Here is an 18,740-nt window from a genome sequence, read left to right as displayed (position 1 = left end):
ATCACAACACAGATATTAAAATCAAGCCTGGATATGAAACATTTATGTGGTACAGAATAGAGGGAAAGGTAGTCATGGAAGGAGCCTAGTTAAGTAAGGGACATTGGACTCTAAAATATATCTAAAGACAAGCGCATCAGTGATATTTTTGAAAATCACCAATTTTTTCAAAGTTTCAAATTTAAGGCATCATCTTCAGCCAGAGGAAAATCTTCTCCTGACTTGTCCAAGTCATGAGGAAATAAGAAAATGCTCTTTCAATCACTCCTTTTAAATATCTTACCTTCTACGTTGCCGGATCCCTGATAAAATCAGTAGTGTAATTGCAACTATGACGATGCAAAATATCACACCAAATATAATAATCCAGATGGGCACAGATGGGTCCATGGGTGGTGCAAGTGTGGAAGGGATTTTTAAAAATTCCAGAGTTTGGTCATTTAGAAAGAAAGCACCGTTGATCCGGTTCTTGTTCATTCTAAAATGCAATGATAATTAAAAATAAACAAAGTAAGACAGAAAAAAAAAACTATTAAGACAAAGTACAAACCTGTTTCTCCATGATTATAAACATCTCTATAAACAAAGCATCCTCTTGGCAGGAGACTTCAAGTTGACTAGAAAGTTTGCTGAGGGCAATCATGCCACAGTTTCTCTTAAGTTACAACGCTAGCTGCCAGAGGGATACCCATGTATCCACTGCTGCCCCCATGTTGTGAATGTCCAGAAGTCCTGAGCTTTGAGCTCTGTCCACCATGTTTTATTTCCTGAGAGGTAGTAAGGTAGGAGTAGGGATTCGTCTCTGGAGGTAGGGCTCTGGCCCTGGACCAAATTGAGGACGAACTAAAACAGAGCCGGCGGGGGGTGGGGGAAGCAGCTTTCCATCAGACACGCCCACCAGTGTGCCATGTCAGTTTACCATTGCCATGGCAACACCTGGGAGTTACCACCCCTTTCCATGGCAATGACGTGATGACCCCAAAGTTATTACCCTTCCCTATAAATTTCTGCATAAATTGCTCCTTAATCTACATGTAATTAAAAATGGGTATAAATATGACTGCAAAACTGCCCAGAGCTGCCAGTCTCTGCCTACAGGGTAGTCCTGCTCTGCAGGAGCAGTCACAGAGCAGTAACATCACCGGAGCTGTAATACTGCCTCTTCAATAAAGTTGTTTTCTTCTACTTCTGGCTCTCTCTTGGATTCTTTCCTGGGCAAAGCCCAAAATCCTCATGGGCTAAGCCCCAATTGGGTTTCACCTGTCCTGTGTGAGTAGCATCTAGATTAGAATGACAAAGCTCTATTTAAGGTGGCTTACATAAATATCACAGCACCCAAAAGTAAAATTACATGTAAAATATGGGTGATGAATAGGAGAAGTAAAGAAAACCAGAAGCAAAAAAGAAAACATGAACCAGGAGTGGCTTCAAATTCATCAACTTGATCTTGATCTTTTTTTTCCTTAATTCAACAAACATTTGCCAAAAACTTACTAAATATCAAATACTGTACTAGATGCTGGAGATACAACGTGAAATTAAAATATCAAGGAGCTTACGGTCTAGAAGGGTGACAGATTAGTAGATCCACAACCACGGTGCAGTGCAAAATGTTCTGTGAAAGAGGCAAATATGGGCACAGTGTGAGCAGAGGGAAGGGCCAAGTACACCACTGTGAGAAGTCAGAGCTGCTTTGCTGTAGAGGCCATTTTTGAGCTCTGTTTTGAGGGACAAGTAGGAGTTTATAGACCAAAGTATGTAGTGAGCACAGGAATGGAGACAGGGTAAAGTAAGACTTGTTCAGCAAACTTTAAGTAGTTCCATAGGACTAAAGACAAGTAATGATTTAGGAGTTCAAAAGCTTAGAAAAACGTTACTTTTCCTAGGAAATATCTGCATTTTTAGTGGTGGTGGCAGTTAAGGAGAGGTTGGTAGCAAAGACTTATTTAATTGAAACCAAATAAGTGAATTTCTAACTGTAAACTGGAGAGTCCTTGGAGATATTTTATGACCTTTACTGAATTCACATTACGCAAGCTGCTTTTGTCTACCTCTAGAGCAGCCTTGGAAAACAGAAACATAATGCGAGCTTCATGTGACTTAAAAGTTTCTAGTAGCTGCACTAAAATAAACAGATGAAACTAATTTTAACAATGTATTTTTTGTCCAATATATCCAAGAAAACATAATTTCAACATGTAATCAGTATCAAGTTGACTTTGCATTTTGTTTGTTTGTTTTTTGAGACAGGAACAATCATGGCTCTTTGCAGCCTCAAACTCCTGGGCTCAAGCAATCCTCCTGCATCAACCTCCCGAGTAGCTAGGACTACAGGTGTGTGCCATCACACCTGGCTCTGTGTGTGTGTGTGTGTGTGTGTGTGTGTGTGTGTGTAGACAGGGTCTCGCTATATTGCTCAGGCTGGGGCTTCACATTTTATTTTGTACAATGTCTTTGAAATTTGGTTTATGTTTTACACTGTGAGCACACCTAACTTTGGATTAGTCACATTTCAGGTGCTTAATAACCACATTTGGCTGGTGGCTACGGTACTGGACAGCTCAAGTCTACAGCCTGATAGTATGGCTTGAGAATCTCTGCAGGCCAGCACCAGGCTATCAGGAAAGACTCCTTTAGTAAATAAACATCTATGCTGAGGCATGATTACTCATGGATGAGAAAGTGAACTCTAGCCAGATAATCTACAACAAGGGATTTTTATCCAACAATGGAATATTTTATTTTGTCATAAACCAATACTGATCATCTGAGAGCACAAACTTTTCCACAAAATAATGAAACCCACTGCTAAGATATAACTCAGAGAAAAATGAAAGGTTGCTCTGCATTCTCATTCTAACTTCCTAGTTGGTTAACCCTTTGTTACTTGCTTACTCTAGGCTTGGAATGTATTCTATCACCTCGCAGACCGACTGGAAGTTCTAGCTCAGGCACATATTAAATCTGCTACACCACTGGAATCACCAATTGGCATCAAGCATCATGTATATCTTTCAGCTAAGAGTGGTGCTGAATTAGGCCAGGCCCTCACAAAAGAACTAAAACAGACATCTTGGAATTAGTTGGTCACTTCTTTACCTCATACCATGTATACTCTGTATTGGTAAAAAGTCCAGTACTCTGTTTTGCCCATATCAACTATCTTACTTGAAATGAGAATTCTGTAATTCTCATTCTGTTGGCTATTCCCACTTCCTAAATAGTTTATCCTGCTAGGACCTTTGAAATAGACATTTTGTGAACAAATTCATGTACTTCCTGGACCTTCACCCTACGCACTTTGTGTAAAGGAATGACCAACCAATTCTGAGATGTCTGTTTTAGTTCTTTGTGTACTCTGGAAAACAGGAAAAATCACTGGATGTGGTGGCAGCATGCCTAGGTTCAAGTCCTCACTCTTTCTCTTTCTAGCATGGTGGCCTTAACAAATAAATTAATCTCCCTGAGCCTCAGTTTCTTCATTTATAAAGGAAAGATAATAATAATTACTCAAAAATTATTGGTGTTGGCTGGGTGCAGTGGTTCATGCCTGTAATCCCAGCACTTTGGGAGTCTGAGACAGGAGGATTGCCTGAGGCCAGTTCAAGGGCAGCCTGGACAACATAGTGAGACCCTGTCTCTACAAAAAAAAAAAAAAATTAAAATTAGCCAGGCATAGTGGCACATCCCCCTAGTCCTGGCTACTCAGGAAGCTGAGACAAGAGGATCACTTGAACCCCAGGAGTTCAAGGCTGCGTGAGCTACTATCATGGTACTGTACTCTAGCCTGGGCAACAAAGCCAGACTTTAAAGCCAGTCTCTTAAAAAGAAAACAAAAAAATTGTTGGTGTCATTATTAAATGCCACAGATGTATAAGAACATTCCTTGTGAACCAAAAAGTGGTATGCAAATATTAGGTGGAACTAGTACTATTTTGTCCAGTCACTTAGATTCTTCAGCCTTGAAATTCCTATTATTTGCTCTCTAAACACCATCTCCTTTTTTTCACTCTATCCTTCCTTGTAGTATAGTTTCCTTTATTTTCATCCAATCCTGATGTGCCCTACTAATTCCCTAACATAAATTCTCATTCTCTTGGCTATCCCCACTTCCTAACAGATTCTCTTGCTAGGACCCTTGAAACAGACATTTTGTTGTGAACATATTCATGTATTAATACTTCCTGGACCTTCACCCTAAGCACTCACTCTTCCTTCTCCTATCAACTGAAGGCCTGGTTTAACCCAGTGCCTTCCTTTTCCTTGTAGCCCTCACAGATCACAAGACATGAATAAAATCTTTTTTCACATGAAGTATGATATTTTAAATTCTTACTCCCTAAGTGGTGAGAGTCTTAACAGCATTCTTAGTGGCAAAAGTGAAGAAGCAATTTAGTTCAAACTTTCTTGTTAGGGCAGATTCAATCATTTCCCATTGGTATAAATCCTCAGTGCCTTTGCTTCAGCAAAAGAAACAGATCATGTTCACAAAAACCTTTGACATTTGATTATATACTCATTTTCTTAAGTGTTAACATTTTACAGAGAGCTAATGAGTTATTCCAGTAGGTATTTATCCTTGGTAAAAATAATAATATGTATTTCAGTAACTTGTAAATCTTTTGTGGGAGAGCTACTTTGTTTTGTTCTAGTTTATTTCCTGAGCTCATTTTTTGAGTAGACCTTTCCCCAACATCAATCAAATGTGGTATTTGAAGTTTTGACACATACTAAATGCACAGTAATTGAAAGAAATACAAGTTGCATCCTACTAATTCTTGAAAGTCATGAATTCATTTCACTTTTGAGTTTCTTACGATCATAAGAGGGAAGGAGTAAAACTGTCAGGAAGTAGGCTGGGCACGGTGGCTCAAGCCTGTAATCCCAGCACTTTGGGAAGCCGAGACAGGTGGATCACGAGGTCAGGAGATCGAGACCATCCTGCCTAACCCGGTGAAATCCCGTCTCTACTAAAAAATACAAAAAAAAAAAAAACTAGCCGGGCGAGGTGGCGGGTGCCTGTAGTCCCAGCTACTCGGGAGGCTGAGGCAGGAGAATGGCGTAAACCTGGGAGGCGGAGCTTGCAGTGAGCTGAAATCCGGCCACTGCACTCCAGTCTGGGGGACAGAGCGAGACTCCATCTCAACAACAACAAAAAAAAACTGTCGAGAAGTCGGGAAAAATAGTAAAATACTTGAAATGGGCAAAACAGAGTACTGGACTTTTTCCTGATTGTCCTGCTGAAAGCACTGTTCTAGGCAATTCCATCTCTTATGGTCTTTGAGCTATTTTGCAAATCCATAAGTTCTTGAAAACTAACATAATGTAAATGATTCTTGTCCATAGAAAATCAAATGAACTGTGTCTAGTGGAACATAATTGGTTACTGCCTGAAAAGCAGACTGATGCATCTTTCTGTAGACGCACTTTGCCATTCCTCATTTTCTACATATGGGTGGTTCCTCGAAGTCTCCTTGAAAAAGGTTTTAACATCTTACTAGTGCCCTCATTAACTAATGAGATAATAAAATTTTTGATAGTAATAATGTTTAGTTTGCATCAGAGTCATGTTTTTACCTTTTTTTTAAAAAAAAAAATTATCTTTTTAAAGTAAAGACTATATATTGACTGAAAAAGGTAAGCCATTGGGTCCCTAACTTCTGCTTACTCATTGCTGGTGGTACCACCACCCCCTCCAGCTGTGACAATAAAAATGTCTCCAGACATTGCCAAATGTCTCCAGATATTGCCAAATGTCTCCTTGAAGCAAAATTGCCCCTGGATGAGAACTACTGATCTATACTCATCTTTAACAGAAATTAACAAAATGAAATCTTTTACATTTTAATAAATAATTCATGTGTGAAACAGATAAAACTCTACAATATCTACTTTTAAAAACAGTTGAATTAATCAGCAAGTTGATCGACCAATAGAAGGTATATTTAAGGGTGATTACCTTATGGCTGTTTGCACCTCAACAGCAGGAAGGGTGTGATTTTTTGAAGGGTCTGTAACCACAAACCAGAATGATACCCTCTGGGTTACATTGCAAAGTAGGACATGGGAAATTCTGCAGACAGTGGAAAGAAAAAATATATTAGAAGAATATCACAACAAATGGTATTAAACCATTCACTCTGATGCTATTATTATCTTAAGAGACATTTTAGCTATGTTTAAAAGTCATTTCTACCATTAGAAGAATGATCTCAGTAAGAAGAAAATTATAAAGGAAATTCCCATTGTTTCAAAATCCTATACTTGGGGATCATTCCTTATAGGGAATAATAGGGAATCTGCCAAAAATAATAGTCAGTGGAGAGTATTAGGGATCTCATTCTCCATCACCGGTTGGTGTCAGCCCCTGTTTCCCCAATGCTTGGCCCTCTCTGAATCATAGAAACCTTTGGTATTTTCTCGTTAAACTCTTTTTAGTACCCTGCCCATTCAGTCTTTCACCTCTCGGACCCAGAGAGGATCTGCTTCCCCTTATGATCAATACTTGCTCTATCTGCATCTACTGTCTCTCTTCCACCCCAGCATCCGGGCCAAGACAAAAGACACCTTCTGTGTGTACTTTTGAAGAAAAAGTTCTCAAAAACACTTTATTTTACATTGCCTTGAACGAACCTCCAAACTTAAGCACTATAATCAATTCACCAGCAGTCTTTGAACTCTTTGTTTGGCAGTTACACACTTTTCAACTGCAAATTGGAAATGTGACTCACTCTCCTCTGTATTACCATTAAAAGTGAAAGGGGAGAAATGACAGTGTTCAGAGAGAGACAATCTATACATGGATGTACTCAGGCTGGAAATTATAGGAAAGTCCACATAAAATCAACATTGCCAGTGCTAAAACAAAACCTGATGGCTTTCCCAGTTTACTTAAGAGCAAAATTGCAAAAAGCAACATTAACATCCATCCTAGAAGATCTGATATGAGTAAAGGATTTGTTTAGAGCATCCATGTGTATTGTGATCATTTTCACACTGATCAAAGAGAGCACCCTTCTGTCAACAGGTATCTCCAGTTTTCAGGACCTGGCAGAAATTCTTCTACGTTCTGCCTTTAAAGGTCAGGTACAAAAAAGTAGAGGCAGCTGCCAGGCCCCTTTGCGCAGAGCTAAGTGTCTGGGACCATGAGTGGGAAGGATTGAGGCTTGAGCCTCCTTGGTCCACCAGACAGCATGGGGCACTACCCACCCGTTCCGCAGCTGCGCGCCGCAAAGCTCTGGCCTGGCCGTGGCTTCCCGCCCCATGCAACACTTGGTGGCCAGACCATACCCAGCACACGGCGCCTCGTGCACTTTCCGACATTTTGATGCCAAGGGTCGCTGGTCACTGAGCACTGACATTTGATCTCGGACCGTGACCGCAGATTTTGGAAATTTCTAGCACCCCAGTGTCTACTGAAAGGCCCCACCCACTGCCCTGCTCTCATAGGCAGCTACCTGAGCTGCTTCCTGGGCTGGCTCTGGGCCAGAAAGCTGCGCCCCGCCCAGAAGCACTGGGCCCTGCGGTCCAGGCCCTTCCTCAGCCCCCAGGTCCAGGAGAACTGCAAGGTCACCTACTTCCAAGGGAAGCACTGGGTCCGCACCCGGCCCCCCCCACCGCTCCTCCCAGCTGGGACTACCCCCGCATCCGCATCCGGAGAGAGATGGTCCCCACCCGCATCCACCTCCGGAGATGGTCCCCCAGGCCTGGAGGTGCTTTCCCAACAGGCCGCCGCTGCTGAGCAACATCAGCCTGATTTCTCCGAGGCTCGCGTGGCTTACGTGAAGCGGTGGCTTTGGACCGCCCGCCACTCCCCAGCCTGTCTGCAGCCTGGTGACTGTGAAAATCACCCCTCCAGAGCAGAGAGGAGCCGGACGCCCAGGCCATCTGCCTTCAAGCCTGTGATGAGAAACGGAGTGGCCCATTCCTTTGTGCCCAGGTCTAGGCCGCTGAGCAGAGGCCCCCACTCCCAGGCAGCGTTGTCTCAATCCTCCCTGGCGGCCGCCTGCCATGCTGCAGGATGCGCGGCTGCCAGGCGCCCGGTCACCGAGCCACCGCAGGAGCGCTGGGCCTGCGGGCAGCACTGCCCTGACGCCTCAGGCTTGCCTGCACCTGGAAGGAGCTTCGCCAGGGGGCCATGAGCCTCTGAGCACACCCAGCCTGCTGCCCAGCTCCAAGAGTCAGGCCCCTGCCACCACCTCCTGAGCCTCCAGCCCTCAGCGCCTTCACCCTACTGACTGTGGTTCCACCCCCACACCAGCCACCGGCCCCACCAGGGCACTTTCCACTGCTCCACTCAGCGAGCCCCAGGCCCACCTCTCCTGTCCTTTAAAACCCTTCCCTTTTCCTTGCGCATTCGCCCCTGCCTTCTCCCTGGGGACAGAAGGCATGCTTCTCCCCAGTTTCCCCAGTTTCTGCAATAAAATATTTGTTGTTGTTAATAATAATAGGTGTCTTTATTATAGAGATTGTCATATGCTTTCTTTCAAAGACAACACCATGGTTTCTCCAGCTTGGCACCATTACTTGGGCCAGATGGTGCTTTCTTGTTGGTGGTGGGGGGGGCAGGGGGGAGGGGACGCTGTCCTGTGCATTGCAGGGCCTTAGCAACATGCCTGGCCTCTCACCTCTAGGTGCCAGCAGCACACTCACAGTCCTGACTATCAACAATGGCTCCAGGCGTTGCCAGATACTCCCTGGAAGGGTACAGAGGTCAGAAGTCATACTGGTGGAGAACCACCGAGGATCAGTGACCTCTAGTGGCAGAAACAGGCAAGCCTAGTCCCCCAAAATGTGCGGTTTTGTAATACATATCAAAGACGCAGGGACAAACCAAATGAAGTGGCGCATGCCGGACAGAAAACATTTTCACCAGTTTTCTAGAATGCTTGGGGTGTGAATGATTCCTGTGGTCTGGTCTTACTAGCAATCAGGAAATGCAAAATTGTTACAAATGAGCTACTATTTTAAACTTTTCAAATTGGCAACAATTTAAAAGTTAATAATACCAAGGGCTGGTAAAGACGCATGGAATTGGAATCCCAGGTGACGCTGTAGAAGCAAGGAGTCCAGCCACTCTGGAATGGCATTTGGAATGATTCCTAGAACAGAAAATGCAGCTACCAGAAACCCTGTGGCACACATACACTGACACTGGTGAGGATGTTCTTTGCAGCACTCATCATCATAGCAGAGAATTGAAACAAGCAAATGTTCATCAGTACAGGAATAAAGTAAATATAGTATGCTGTTGAGGGAATAGTGTTCCACAGATTAAAGGAAAGAAATAGCCCAGGGTTTCACAACATCAGCATGATCATGCCAGATATGTTGTGAGGATACTCTGTGCTTTCCAGGTTGTTTAGCAGCAAATCTGAGCTCTATCTACCAGGTATCAGAACTACTTCCAGTAGTGACAATCAAAAATAGCTACAGGTGTTCGCAAATATCCTCTGAAGGACAAAATCACCCCCTGGTGGCAACCACTGAGCTAGAGCTACATATTTTTTTAAATAGAAGAATAAATCTCAGCCTGGCACGGTGGCTCACGCCTGTAATCCCAGCACTTTGGGAGGCCGAGGGGGGCGGATCACGAGGTCAGGAGTTTGAGACCAGTCTGGCCAGCATGGTGAAACCCCATCTCTATGAAAAATGCAAAAATTAGCTAGGCATGGTGACGCACACCTGTAATCCCAGCTACTCAGGAGGCTAAGGCAGGAGAATCGCTTGAACCCAGGAAGTGGAGGTTGCAATGAGCTGAGATTGTGCCACTGCACTGTAGCCAGGGCAACAGAACAAGACTCTGTCTCAAAAAAAAAAAAAAGAATAAATTTTGGCCGGGCGCGGTGGCTCAAGCCTGTAATCCCAGCACTTTGGGAGGCCGAGACGGGCGGATCACGAGGTCAGGAGATCGAGACCATCCTGGCTAACATGGTGAAACCCCGTCTCTACTAAAAATACAAAAACTAGCCGGGCGAGGTGGCGGGCGCCTGTAGTCCCAGCTACTCGGGAGGCTGAGGCAGGAGAATGGCGTGAACCGGGAGGCGGAGCTTGCAGTGAGCCGAGATTGCGCCACTGCACTCCAGTCTGGGCGACAGAGCGAGACTCTGCCTCAAAAAAAAAAAAAAAAAAAAAAAAAAAAAAAAAAAAAAGATAAATTTCAAAAATACACCATCAAGTGAAAAGATAAGAAGTAAATATTATGCATAGTACATAACATTTATATAAATTAAACAAATACCAAATAGAATTTCAGGCATAAAAGGCCGGAAATCGGGTAAAGAGTCATTTGGTTACTTTGCCTGTATTACTCTTTCCATATGAAGCCTCTTTAAATACTGTTCAAACATGAATTTCATGGTATTCCCCATTAGAGAGCCATAGAATACAGCTGTAAACAAAGCGAAGTCCTTTATCTCATGGAGCTTGCTAAGGAGGTGGAGACAAAAGATAAACAAGTAAATAAATGCATACACTGTGGAGGTGTGGAGTAAGTGCTACAAAGAAAAAAAAAAAGGGAGGGCATACAACTCCATCAACACAACTATGGCCCCAACTACTTTCCTGTGTCCTCATCACTATGGAACTATACCATGAATTCAAGTTCTTTAAATTTGTTCAAGTTTCCAATGGGTGGCAACTCATACTTTAATACATTACCCTCAGCAAATAAATTGAAAATATTTTATCTACTTAGAAATAAAGATTTCCAAAAGATTAACATTTTTGCTGAAAATATTAAACCTTACATTTTCAATGGAGACAGTTATTGTTAGACAGAAAAAGTTCCTGGACTGAAACTCTAAAAACAAAGCTTTTATTTTGAAATTTACTACCTGCCAAATGGTGGTCTTCAGACAAGTCATTTCACTGTCTATGAGTTCTAGGAAAGGCTTGAGTTCTTAGTGTGTCAACGGGGGTGTGCTGTTGGCATTTTGGTGGGAATGTTATGGGGAACTGTCTTGAGCCATGTGCCACACTGATTATCTCTCTTCCCCACCCTTTAAATGCCACAGCACTCTACAGTCATAGATATAACCCCCAAACAGATCCCATTTCCTTATACTCCATGGGTGGCGGGGCGGGGAGGGTCAGTACCAAGTAAGAAACACTTCTAAATCTCTTCAAAAGTTTCAAGGTCATGAAAACAAAGAAAGACAGAGAAGGTGTCACAGAGTGGATCAGACTAAGGAGAAATAAATTCTGAAATAGAAAAAGGACATTAGTTGAAAAATTGAACCAACGTGAATTTCTTTGTTGGGATAAATCTACCGTGGTTATTTAACATGATATCATCAGGGAAATGGGGTTTCTCAACCCAAGCACTATTAACATTTTAGCCTGGATAATTCTAGGTTGTCAGGGACTGTCTATGTTTTGTATGATATATAGCAGCATCCCTAGCCTCTATATACTAGATGCCAGTAGCATATCCAATTGTGAAAACCAACATGTCTCCAAAATTGCCAGATATCCTTTGGAGCAATTGGGGGGAATCCCCCCACCAAGTGTTGAGAACCACTGGTACATAGGGCCTCTCTGTATTAACTTTGTAACTATTTGTAAATCTTTTTTTTTAATTAAATACACAGACATATACATACATATAAGAGCAAAGCAGTTATTTTAAAAGTTGCCTAGGCACAGTAAAAGTATCTACAAGAAAAATAAAAATTAGGCAGTGTTTTAATGCTCTTGACTAGCTTCACTGGTAAGGAGATAACAGATTTAAAAATTTTTTTTGAAATTAAGAAAGCTGTATTCAAATGCAAGATACTGGTACCCACCAGCATAAGGATGGTATTAATAGTTACCTGAAATTTTAAAAAATTCTTTCTGTTATACATTCAGATGTAAAATTATTTATTATGATTATTTCCCTCGTACTAGTGTCTTAAGCATAATTTCTCTAAGATTGATATAAAGAGAAAAGGTAGTTTTGGCTGTTTGTGGTCTTCTTCAACAGGAGAATGTTGTGTCCTTCATACATGATGGTTCTGCCCAAATATGTAACTCCTCTTAAGATTCTAAGCAAACAAAAAAGTAACCTAATGTTCAACAAATGTCACCAACAGATATATAACTCTACAGATGTGTTATATTTTGTCACATACATGCAGTTGAACTAGAAATTAATAAGCCCACTTCCCACAGTAGCAATGTTGTGGGAAGGGAGCCGGGGAAAGCCTAGCCCTGCTCTGAAGGCAGCAAAGGCTGTATATGAAGATGGAGACACACTCTGGGCTGGTGCTTCCTACTTACTGGGATGATGCTTTCAGAAACTAACTGATGTCTTGGCCTCCCCAAGGGTAAGAAACTGAGGTCCAGCAAGAGCTAACACCCAAGCAACAGGGAACTGCTTCTACTCTGGCCATTGTGTGCCAAGTCCACCATGGGAACATCCTCCTGTGGGACTGAGGTGAAAAAGAGAAAGAAATTGGGGGGATGGGGGGCACGGTTTTCTTGTGTCCACTGCACCTCAATAGACAGGCCGCTGGTTTAAGAGCCAGGATGTTAAACATGCTTCATTCACTCACAGCTGTTTACTAAGAGCTAACCTTGATTCACCAATATGGTTAGGGATATGGTTAGGAAAAGAGTTCCTACTACAGCGGCATGTAGATTCCGTGCCCCATCCCATGCAGGAATTTAGTGATGCTAAGACTTCTGAAAACTAAGACTGGAGTCTTAAGCCCACCAGAGCATTAAATACCAAAGTGGAAGCCAGTAACCCCCACGGTGGCAGAATTTGCACATAGTTCCATGCCCTGTGTGAGAATAAACCCAGGACATGGGAGGATAAAGAGCTTCTAGATTTCACATGGCTTGTCTACATTCTTTGTCAGGAGGGTCTCTAATCCCTGCCCTGATTTGAACTTCATGATCTCCAAGCAGAGTACCTGTTTTATTTGATCAGTTGCAGGGTCACTAGGGAGACTATCAAATATTTTGTCCATTTGCAGCAGATTTCTCTGTGCCCTAGGACATGAGGACATGAGGCCCAAGTCTGTCCTGTGCTGTAAGCCCCTGCATTCCTGAAGCTTGGCCCACGTGGACCATTCAGTAAGTGACTGGGGAGAAAAATGGATGGATGAGAAAAGGTTAACATCTCAGTGCTCTGACATCATTCCTAGAGAGACAAACTGAGGAAGTAAATTGGTCCAGGGCTGTAATAACAGAAAAGAGAGGCAGGGAAGGAAGGAGGTTACTTTCCCAAAACTTTGTCTACTCACCTACAAATACTCAGACAACAAAATAGCACACAGAACTCTGGTAAAAGAAGAATCCCGAATATACTGTAGATGGAAGTAGCCAAGAAGAACTGTAAATGTGAGGGCAGAAAGCTGGTGCTAAAAAGGGAGTAACATGAAGAATGACTGCACATGGTTCTGTAATTTATGTATTAAGGAACCAAAGGACACAAATTTCTTCCAATTACAGATTATGTGCAACTAATGTGACTTCTCCATAGCCTTTCTTCCAAATGTGACTACATTGAATGTCCTCCAAGATTTGTACCGAATGAAAAATTGATCAACGAACAAGCATTTCTTGAGCTAAACATGTCTTTTTAAAGCATATTTTGATGTCATAAATAAACTGAAATTCCATTAGCACAACTCAATAAAAATCCTCCATTTTCAAGATTTTAAATATGAATGAGTCCAATGGAATTATTTTTTGTTGTTGTTAGAGCAACTCAGTGAAACAAAATTCCGATTTATTGTTCATCATATTGTTTCACACATACATCAAAGAGGCCAAAAAAATAAACAGCAACTTCACAGACAAAAAAAAAAAAAAAAAAAAGGCAGGGAGGGGAGTGAGAAACCTTTTATCTTTGGTCTTTTTAACCATCTCATACAAACTTATAGTACCACTAAGTTCATACATAAAAAAAGATACTGGAACACTCGGAATAAGAGTTGTTGTTGTTGTTTTTGCTTTTCTTCAATGTTTGTTTTTATTTTGAACCGTATCATGAACATGGTCACACCACAAGTAAAGTCAGAAGTAAGACAGAGAAAGCTCTGAAGGCTGGTTTGATCATTTGAGAGCATTAAAAATGGCTGACCCCTAACAATATGTACAAAAATATACAATGAAAATAAAAAGTATTGCCAGGCGCAGTGGCTCACGCCTGTAATCCCAGGACTCTCAAGGCTGAGGCAGGCAGATCACCTGAGGTCAGGAGTTCGAGACAGCCTGGCCAACATGGTGAAACCCCGTCTCTACTAAAAATACAAAAATTAGCCAGGTGTTGTGGCAGGCGCCTGTAATCCCAGCTACTTGGGAGGCTGAGGCAGGAGAATTGCTTTAACCAAGGAGGTGGAGGTTGCAGTGAGCCAAGATAGCGCCACTGCACTCCACCCTGGGTGACAGAGTGAGACTCCATCTCAAAATGAATAAATAAATAAATAAACAATGTAAATAAAAAATAGGAACAAATTTTTATCTTAAAGTACTTTTAAGGAAAAAAGCTGGGCTTTGGAAGTTTGGGTTCTTTTTTTTCCTCCCCTGTTGCAAATTATTGTGGTTTGGGTTGGGTGCTGAAGAGTGCTTGTCACCTGAAGGTGGCGTTGCCTGGCAGGTCTCTCTACTTAAAGATGACTTCACTTAGATTCTGAGACAGGGTGAATGGATCACGGTGGCCTTTTCTCTTTTTCCTTTTTTTTTAAATTTAACTTTTCCTTTTTTGCAGTCTAGTCATCTTCATCAGTCTTCTGCTTCTTGGTATCAACATTGTCATCCTCAGCATCTTCAACTGCCCATTTTCCCATAGCAGCCTCAGCTGCCTCATCTTTATCTTCATCCTGTTCCTCACCATCACCTTCTTCTTCTTCCTCTTCCTCCCCATATTCTTCCTATCCTTCTACCTCACTGTCAGCCTCCTGCTTCCCATTTTCCTCATTAGCGTTCCCACTACCGGGACCATCTCTTCCCTCCTCTGCCTCCTCCACAACTTCTCTCTTCTAAGATCTTGGTGATGATCTTGCAGCTGGTGTCCACAGTTGCATCTGATATGGTGGGGGCACACCAGTGACCAATGCAGTGGACTAAGAAGAAACCGAGAGTTTGGGGACTGGCAATAATGTAGAGTCCAAGAAGCGCAGGTGTGGCTGCAGCAAGTTGGAAGCCAAACCCAGAAACAATGCAAATATGGCTTTTCAGAGCAGCCAGTGGGCTGGTGGAATTATTTGAATTCACTTTAATAATCATTTTGACCAAACTTTTTTACCAAGAAATTATATTAATTCATACATAAGTGACTTCTTTCAGCAAATCATGAAAAAGAGGTAAAAATGTTTACTCTTTTTCCTCAAGTGTGGAAAGCCCTGGTCTGAAGGTTTCTCTAAGAATTGGCTCCACTGCCATTTTCCATCAATGGCGCCAGACAGGCCATTGCTTCCAAAGAGTGGTAAGAATCTGGCTCTTGTTTCTGGAAATCAAAAGGACTAAATAGGCGCTGGGCTGCTGTTTTACAAGCACAAGACCGTTAATCCCCTTACCGTGGATACAACAGCACGTTGTTCCTTTTTAGATCACAAGACTTATCCTTGAATAATTAGGCAGAAGGAGAAATCCATTACATGTCCTACACCATTTAACTCAGAAAGAGAAAGCCTTGCCTGAGTTAGACTTTACCTTTCTTGCTAAAAATGATAAATTACCTAAAAGTTGATGTTTGAATAAACTAGGCATATTAACTTTCCAGTTGACCTGCGAATTAGACTAAACTTTGGATTAGATTATAGCTTCCTTAGAAATTCCTTTCAACATTTTAAAATTCCTGTGAAACTGTTTTAGTAAATCTGGCCTAAATCACATTGTAAACAGTTGAAAACACTTGGTTGCCATCTTCAATCCAAGTTCCAGGAAAACCTCAAGTAACCTCAACTAATGAAACCAGAGCTTTCTCTTAACTTCATTTTTCCATCTATCTCCCATTCTGCTTCTAAAAAAAAATACAGCAATAGCAAAAAAAGCATTTAATATCAGAAACTGTGAATGATGATTTTGAAAGAGTTGTCTTGTTGCTGTCACATTTGGTCTATCTTTCTACAATGTCTACCAGGGCTAGGTTCTTGGGTGTGGGCCTGGTGCAGCGTGGGACCTGGTCTTAGCCCTCATTCGAATCTCAGTGCCCAGCACATAGCAGGCTTTCAGCAGAAGTCACTTGATCCTGTGGCTTCAGCCACAGCAACATAGTTCCACAGGCTGGCCTCATGGACAGCAGTGAAGGAAGAGGTTGATGTTGCTCACACTGTTCCTTTTGGGCACTCTGTCAGCTCCTTCTTCCTCGCCTATTGACAGCATCTGGGGCAGATGGTGTGGCTTTCCTGTCACTTCCGGCTACTAAGGCATCCAGGCCAGTCTAACCAAAGCTGCCTTCCTGCCTCTCACCTACAGCTGCTCTCCTTCAAGCAGTTCTGGCCAGAGCAGGGACCTGAGTGGCAGGCTCCCGCCATTTGCTCCGGGCTCCACTCCCTCCCTGCCTGTGCTCCCCTCCCCCATGCTTCATTCTCCTCGCTTAGGGACAGGAAAGCAAGATGATGGGGGTGTGAGATAGACAAGGAAAGGCCAAATTCTTCTTCCTGAACCAGGGCCCTTGTGGTTCCCCCTGCTGTGAAGGGTCCTCTGTGGTGGTGGGAATCCAGATGCTCTCCACTCAGAATGCTCCTGTCGGGCCTTCAGGGGCCCCTCCCAGGACCTCTGCACTGCATCTTCCCGACATGGGTGACATGCTCTGACCGACTTCCTCCACCCCATCTCGGCTCTGCCTCCAGGGGTGTACACCTCCAGCCTCACTCTGCTGCCTTGTTTTGCCCTGTCTCACTTAAGGACGTGGGCCTAACAGGCAATGACTCCATCCTGTTCCCTTCCAAAGCCTCTGCTTGGCCCCAGGAATACATTCAAGTACAGACTGCTCAGAAAACTGCTCTCTCTCTCTCCCCAGTTACAGGCGCTCAAGCCAGCCTTCCACTATGAGACTTCTCTGGCTAAGAGGTAGCCACCAGTTTCTGTTCCAGGCACACTCTCAGTTGCTAGGGACACCATCATATTCTCTAGAACTCCAGCTACTGCTACTGTAGTGGCAACTTGAGGGGGTCCTGAGAATGTCTGTAAGTTGGGGAGCATCCCTCCAGAAAATAATATGCCAGTCTCCCTTCTTAAAGACAAATGTATCCTCTATGAGCACTTCTCTACCTGACTTGAGGTGGGCAGGGATGCAAACAAAAATATCACTCCAAACACATCATCACTCGTAAGGAATGGGGACCAACTCATCAGCATGAACTCAGTTGTCAACACCCTGGCTGGCTGCACTGGGGAATCTGCACAGGAACCCATTTCCAGCCCTGTTCAAGTCCTAAGGGAGTGGAAATGCCACAGCCCTCTCTGCAAGCCCACACCCTAATCCTCTCTGATCCTCTTAGGGAATCCCTGGCTTCTCTTCCATTGCCTGCCTGCGGTAATGGTAACTGGACCAGATCAGCTCTCCAACTAGACATCACTTCCTTTTTCATAGCCAAGCAAGCTTCTACTGTAAGTATACGCCAATTGTATGTTTCCAAATAGGAAGAGGCATGCTCAGGAGACAATGAGCTTTGTATCATTGGTGGTGATCAAACTTGATGTAAGAGATGTTGTAGATATCGCCCTGGGTAAAAGGTGGGATGAAAGTGAGACTATTCATTATTCTGTTAATTACTTGAATATCTTTGTTTTTAATTCATGTGATTTGGTTTATTCTTTGTACTTTACAGTTTTCTGCAATATTAGTGGATAAACAATGGTGGGCAGGGGGAGACAATAAACAGCCAGTCCCCAAAACTTGAATCCTGAAGCTATCCTGGAAAGGAATATTTGCCACACTCCTTCAGTCTGCCCACATTGGCACCAAAAGATTTCTGGAAGGCAGCTTTAAAACTTAACCCATATGCCAAGCTACTGGTGTCTTCCATCCACCTGCCACACTGAAGAGAAGCAGCCTCTCCGCAAAGCTATTTCAATCCAATCTTGCATTATGTGGTGCCCTTTCCATAGCTCTTCATGTAGGGGTGCAGCTTCCAACATGGCAGTGCATGTGGAATCCAGGCCAGCAGCTGAATTGCATCTTAAACACATCTCGCTTGTCAATTCATCCCCTTGATAGCAGTATCACCAGGACTCATACTGCCTGACTCTTTACAGAAAAATGTGTACAGATCCTCAGTCTAGTTTTGCAGTTTTGATTTTTACAACTGACACTGGCAACAAAAGCTTCTACTTTTGTTGAAGGTGCCATTACTTTCAATGGCAAAAACTACAATTACTTTTGCACCAACCCAATATATATCCAGTGTACCCAATTCTTTTTTTTTTTTTTTTTTTTTTTTTTGAGACAGAGTCTCACTCTGTCACCCAGGCTGGAGTGCAGTGGCACCATCATAGTTCACCGCAGCCTCAAACTCCTGGGCTCAAGTGATCTCAGCCTCCCAAGTAGCTGGGACTATAGGTGTGTGCCACCATGCTTAGCTAATTTTTGCATTTTTTGTAGAGATGAGGTTTCACCAGGTTGCCCATGTTGCCCAGGCTGGTTTCGAACTCCTGGGCTCAAGTGATCTACCTGCCTCGGCCTCCCAAAGTTTTGGGATTGGAGGTGTGAGCCACTGCACCCAGCCTCAGTGCCCAGCTGTAAGTCAAACAACCTTTCAAATAAACTAGATCAGATATTCATAGACTCCTACAATGCTCCA

At 43.1% G+C, this 18,740-nt stretch overlaps 1 protein-coding gene and 1 pseudogene across 1 annotated transcript in view; both read right to left on the bottom strand.

Moving 5' to 3' along the window:
• CLTRN (collectrin, amino acid transport regulator) overlaps nucleotides 1–18,740 on the bottom strand; it is a 38,146-nt gene that overhangs the window by 12,671 nt on the left and 6,735 nt on the right. The window contains exons 4-5 of the mRNA XM_033200913.1: nucleotides 5,960–6,073; nucleotides 284–478 (exon numbers count right to left, since the gene is read on the bottom strand). Of these exons, the coding sequence (XP_033056804.1) occupies nucleotides 284–478; nucleotides 5,960–6,073 (309 nt within the window). The remainder of the gene's footprint in view (nucleotides 1–283; nucleotides 479–5,959; nucleotides 6,074–18,740) is intronic.
• Nucleotides 14,654–16,076, bottom strand: LOC117077262 (annotated as a pseudogene).

The sequence above is a fragment of the Trachypithecus francoisi genome, unplaced genomic scaffold (genome assembly GCF_009764315.1).
Source record: "Trachypithecus francoisi isolate TF-2019V2 unplaced genomic scaffold, Tfra_2.0 Lachesis_group6, whole genome shotgun sequence".
Lineage (NCBI taxonomy): Eukaryota > Metazoa > Chordata > Mammalia > Primates > Cercopithecidae > Trachypithecus > Trachypithecus francoisi.
Note: the sequence above shows the minus strand (reverse complement) of the source record. Positions and strands in the feature narration are given on the sequence as shown.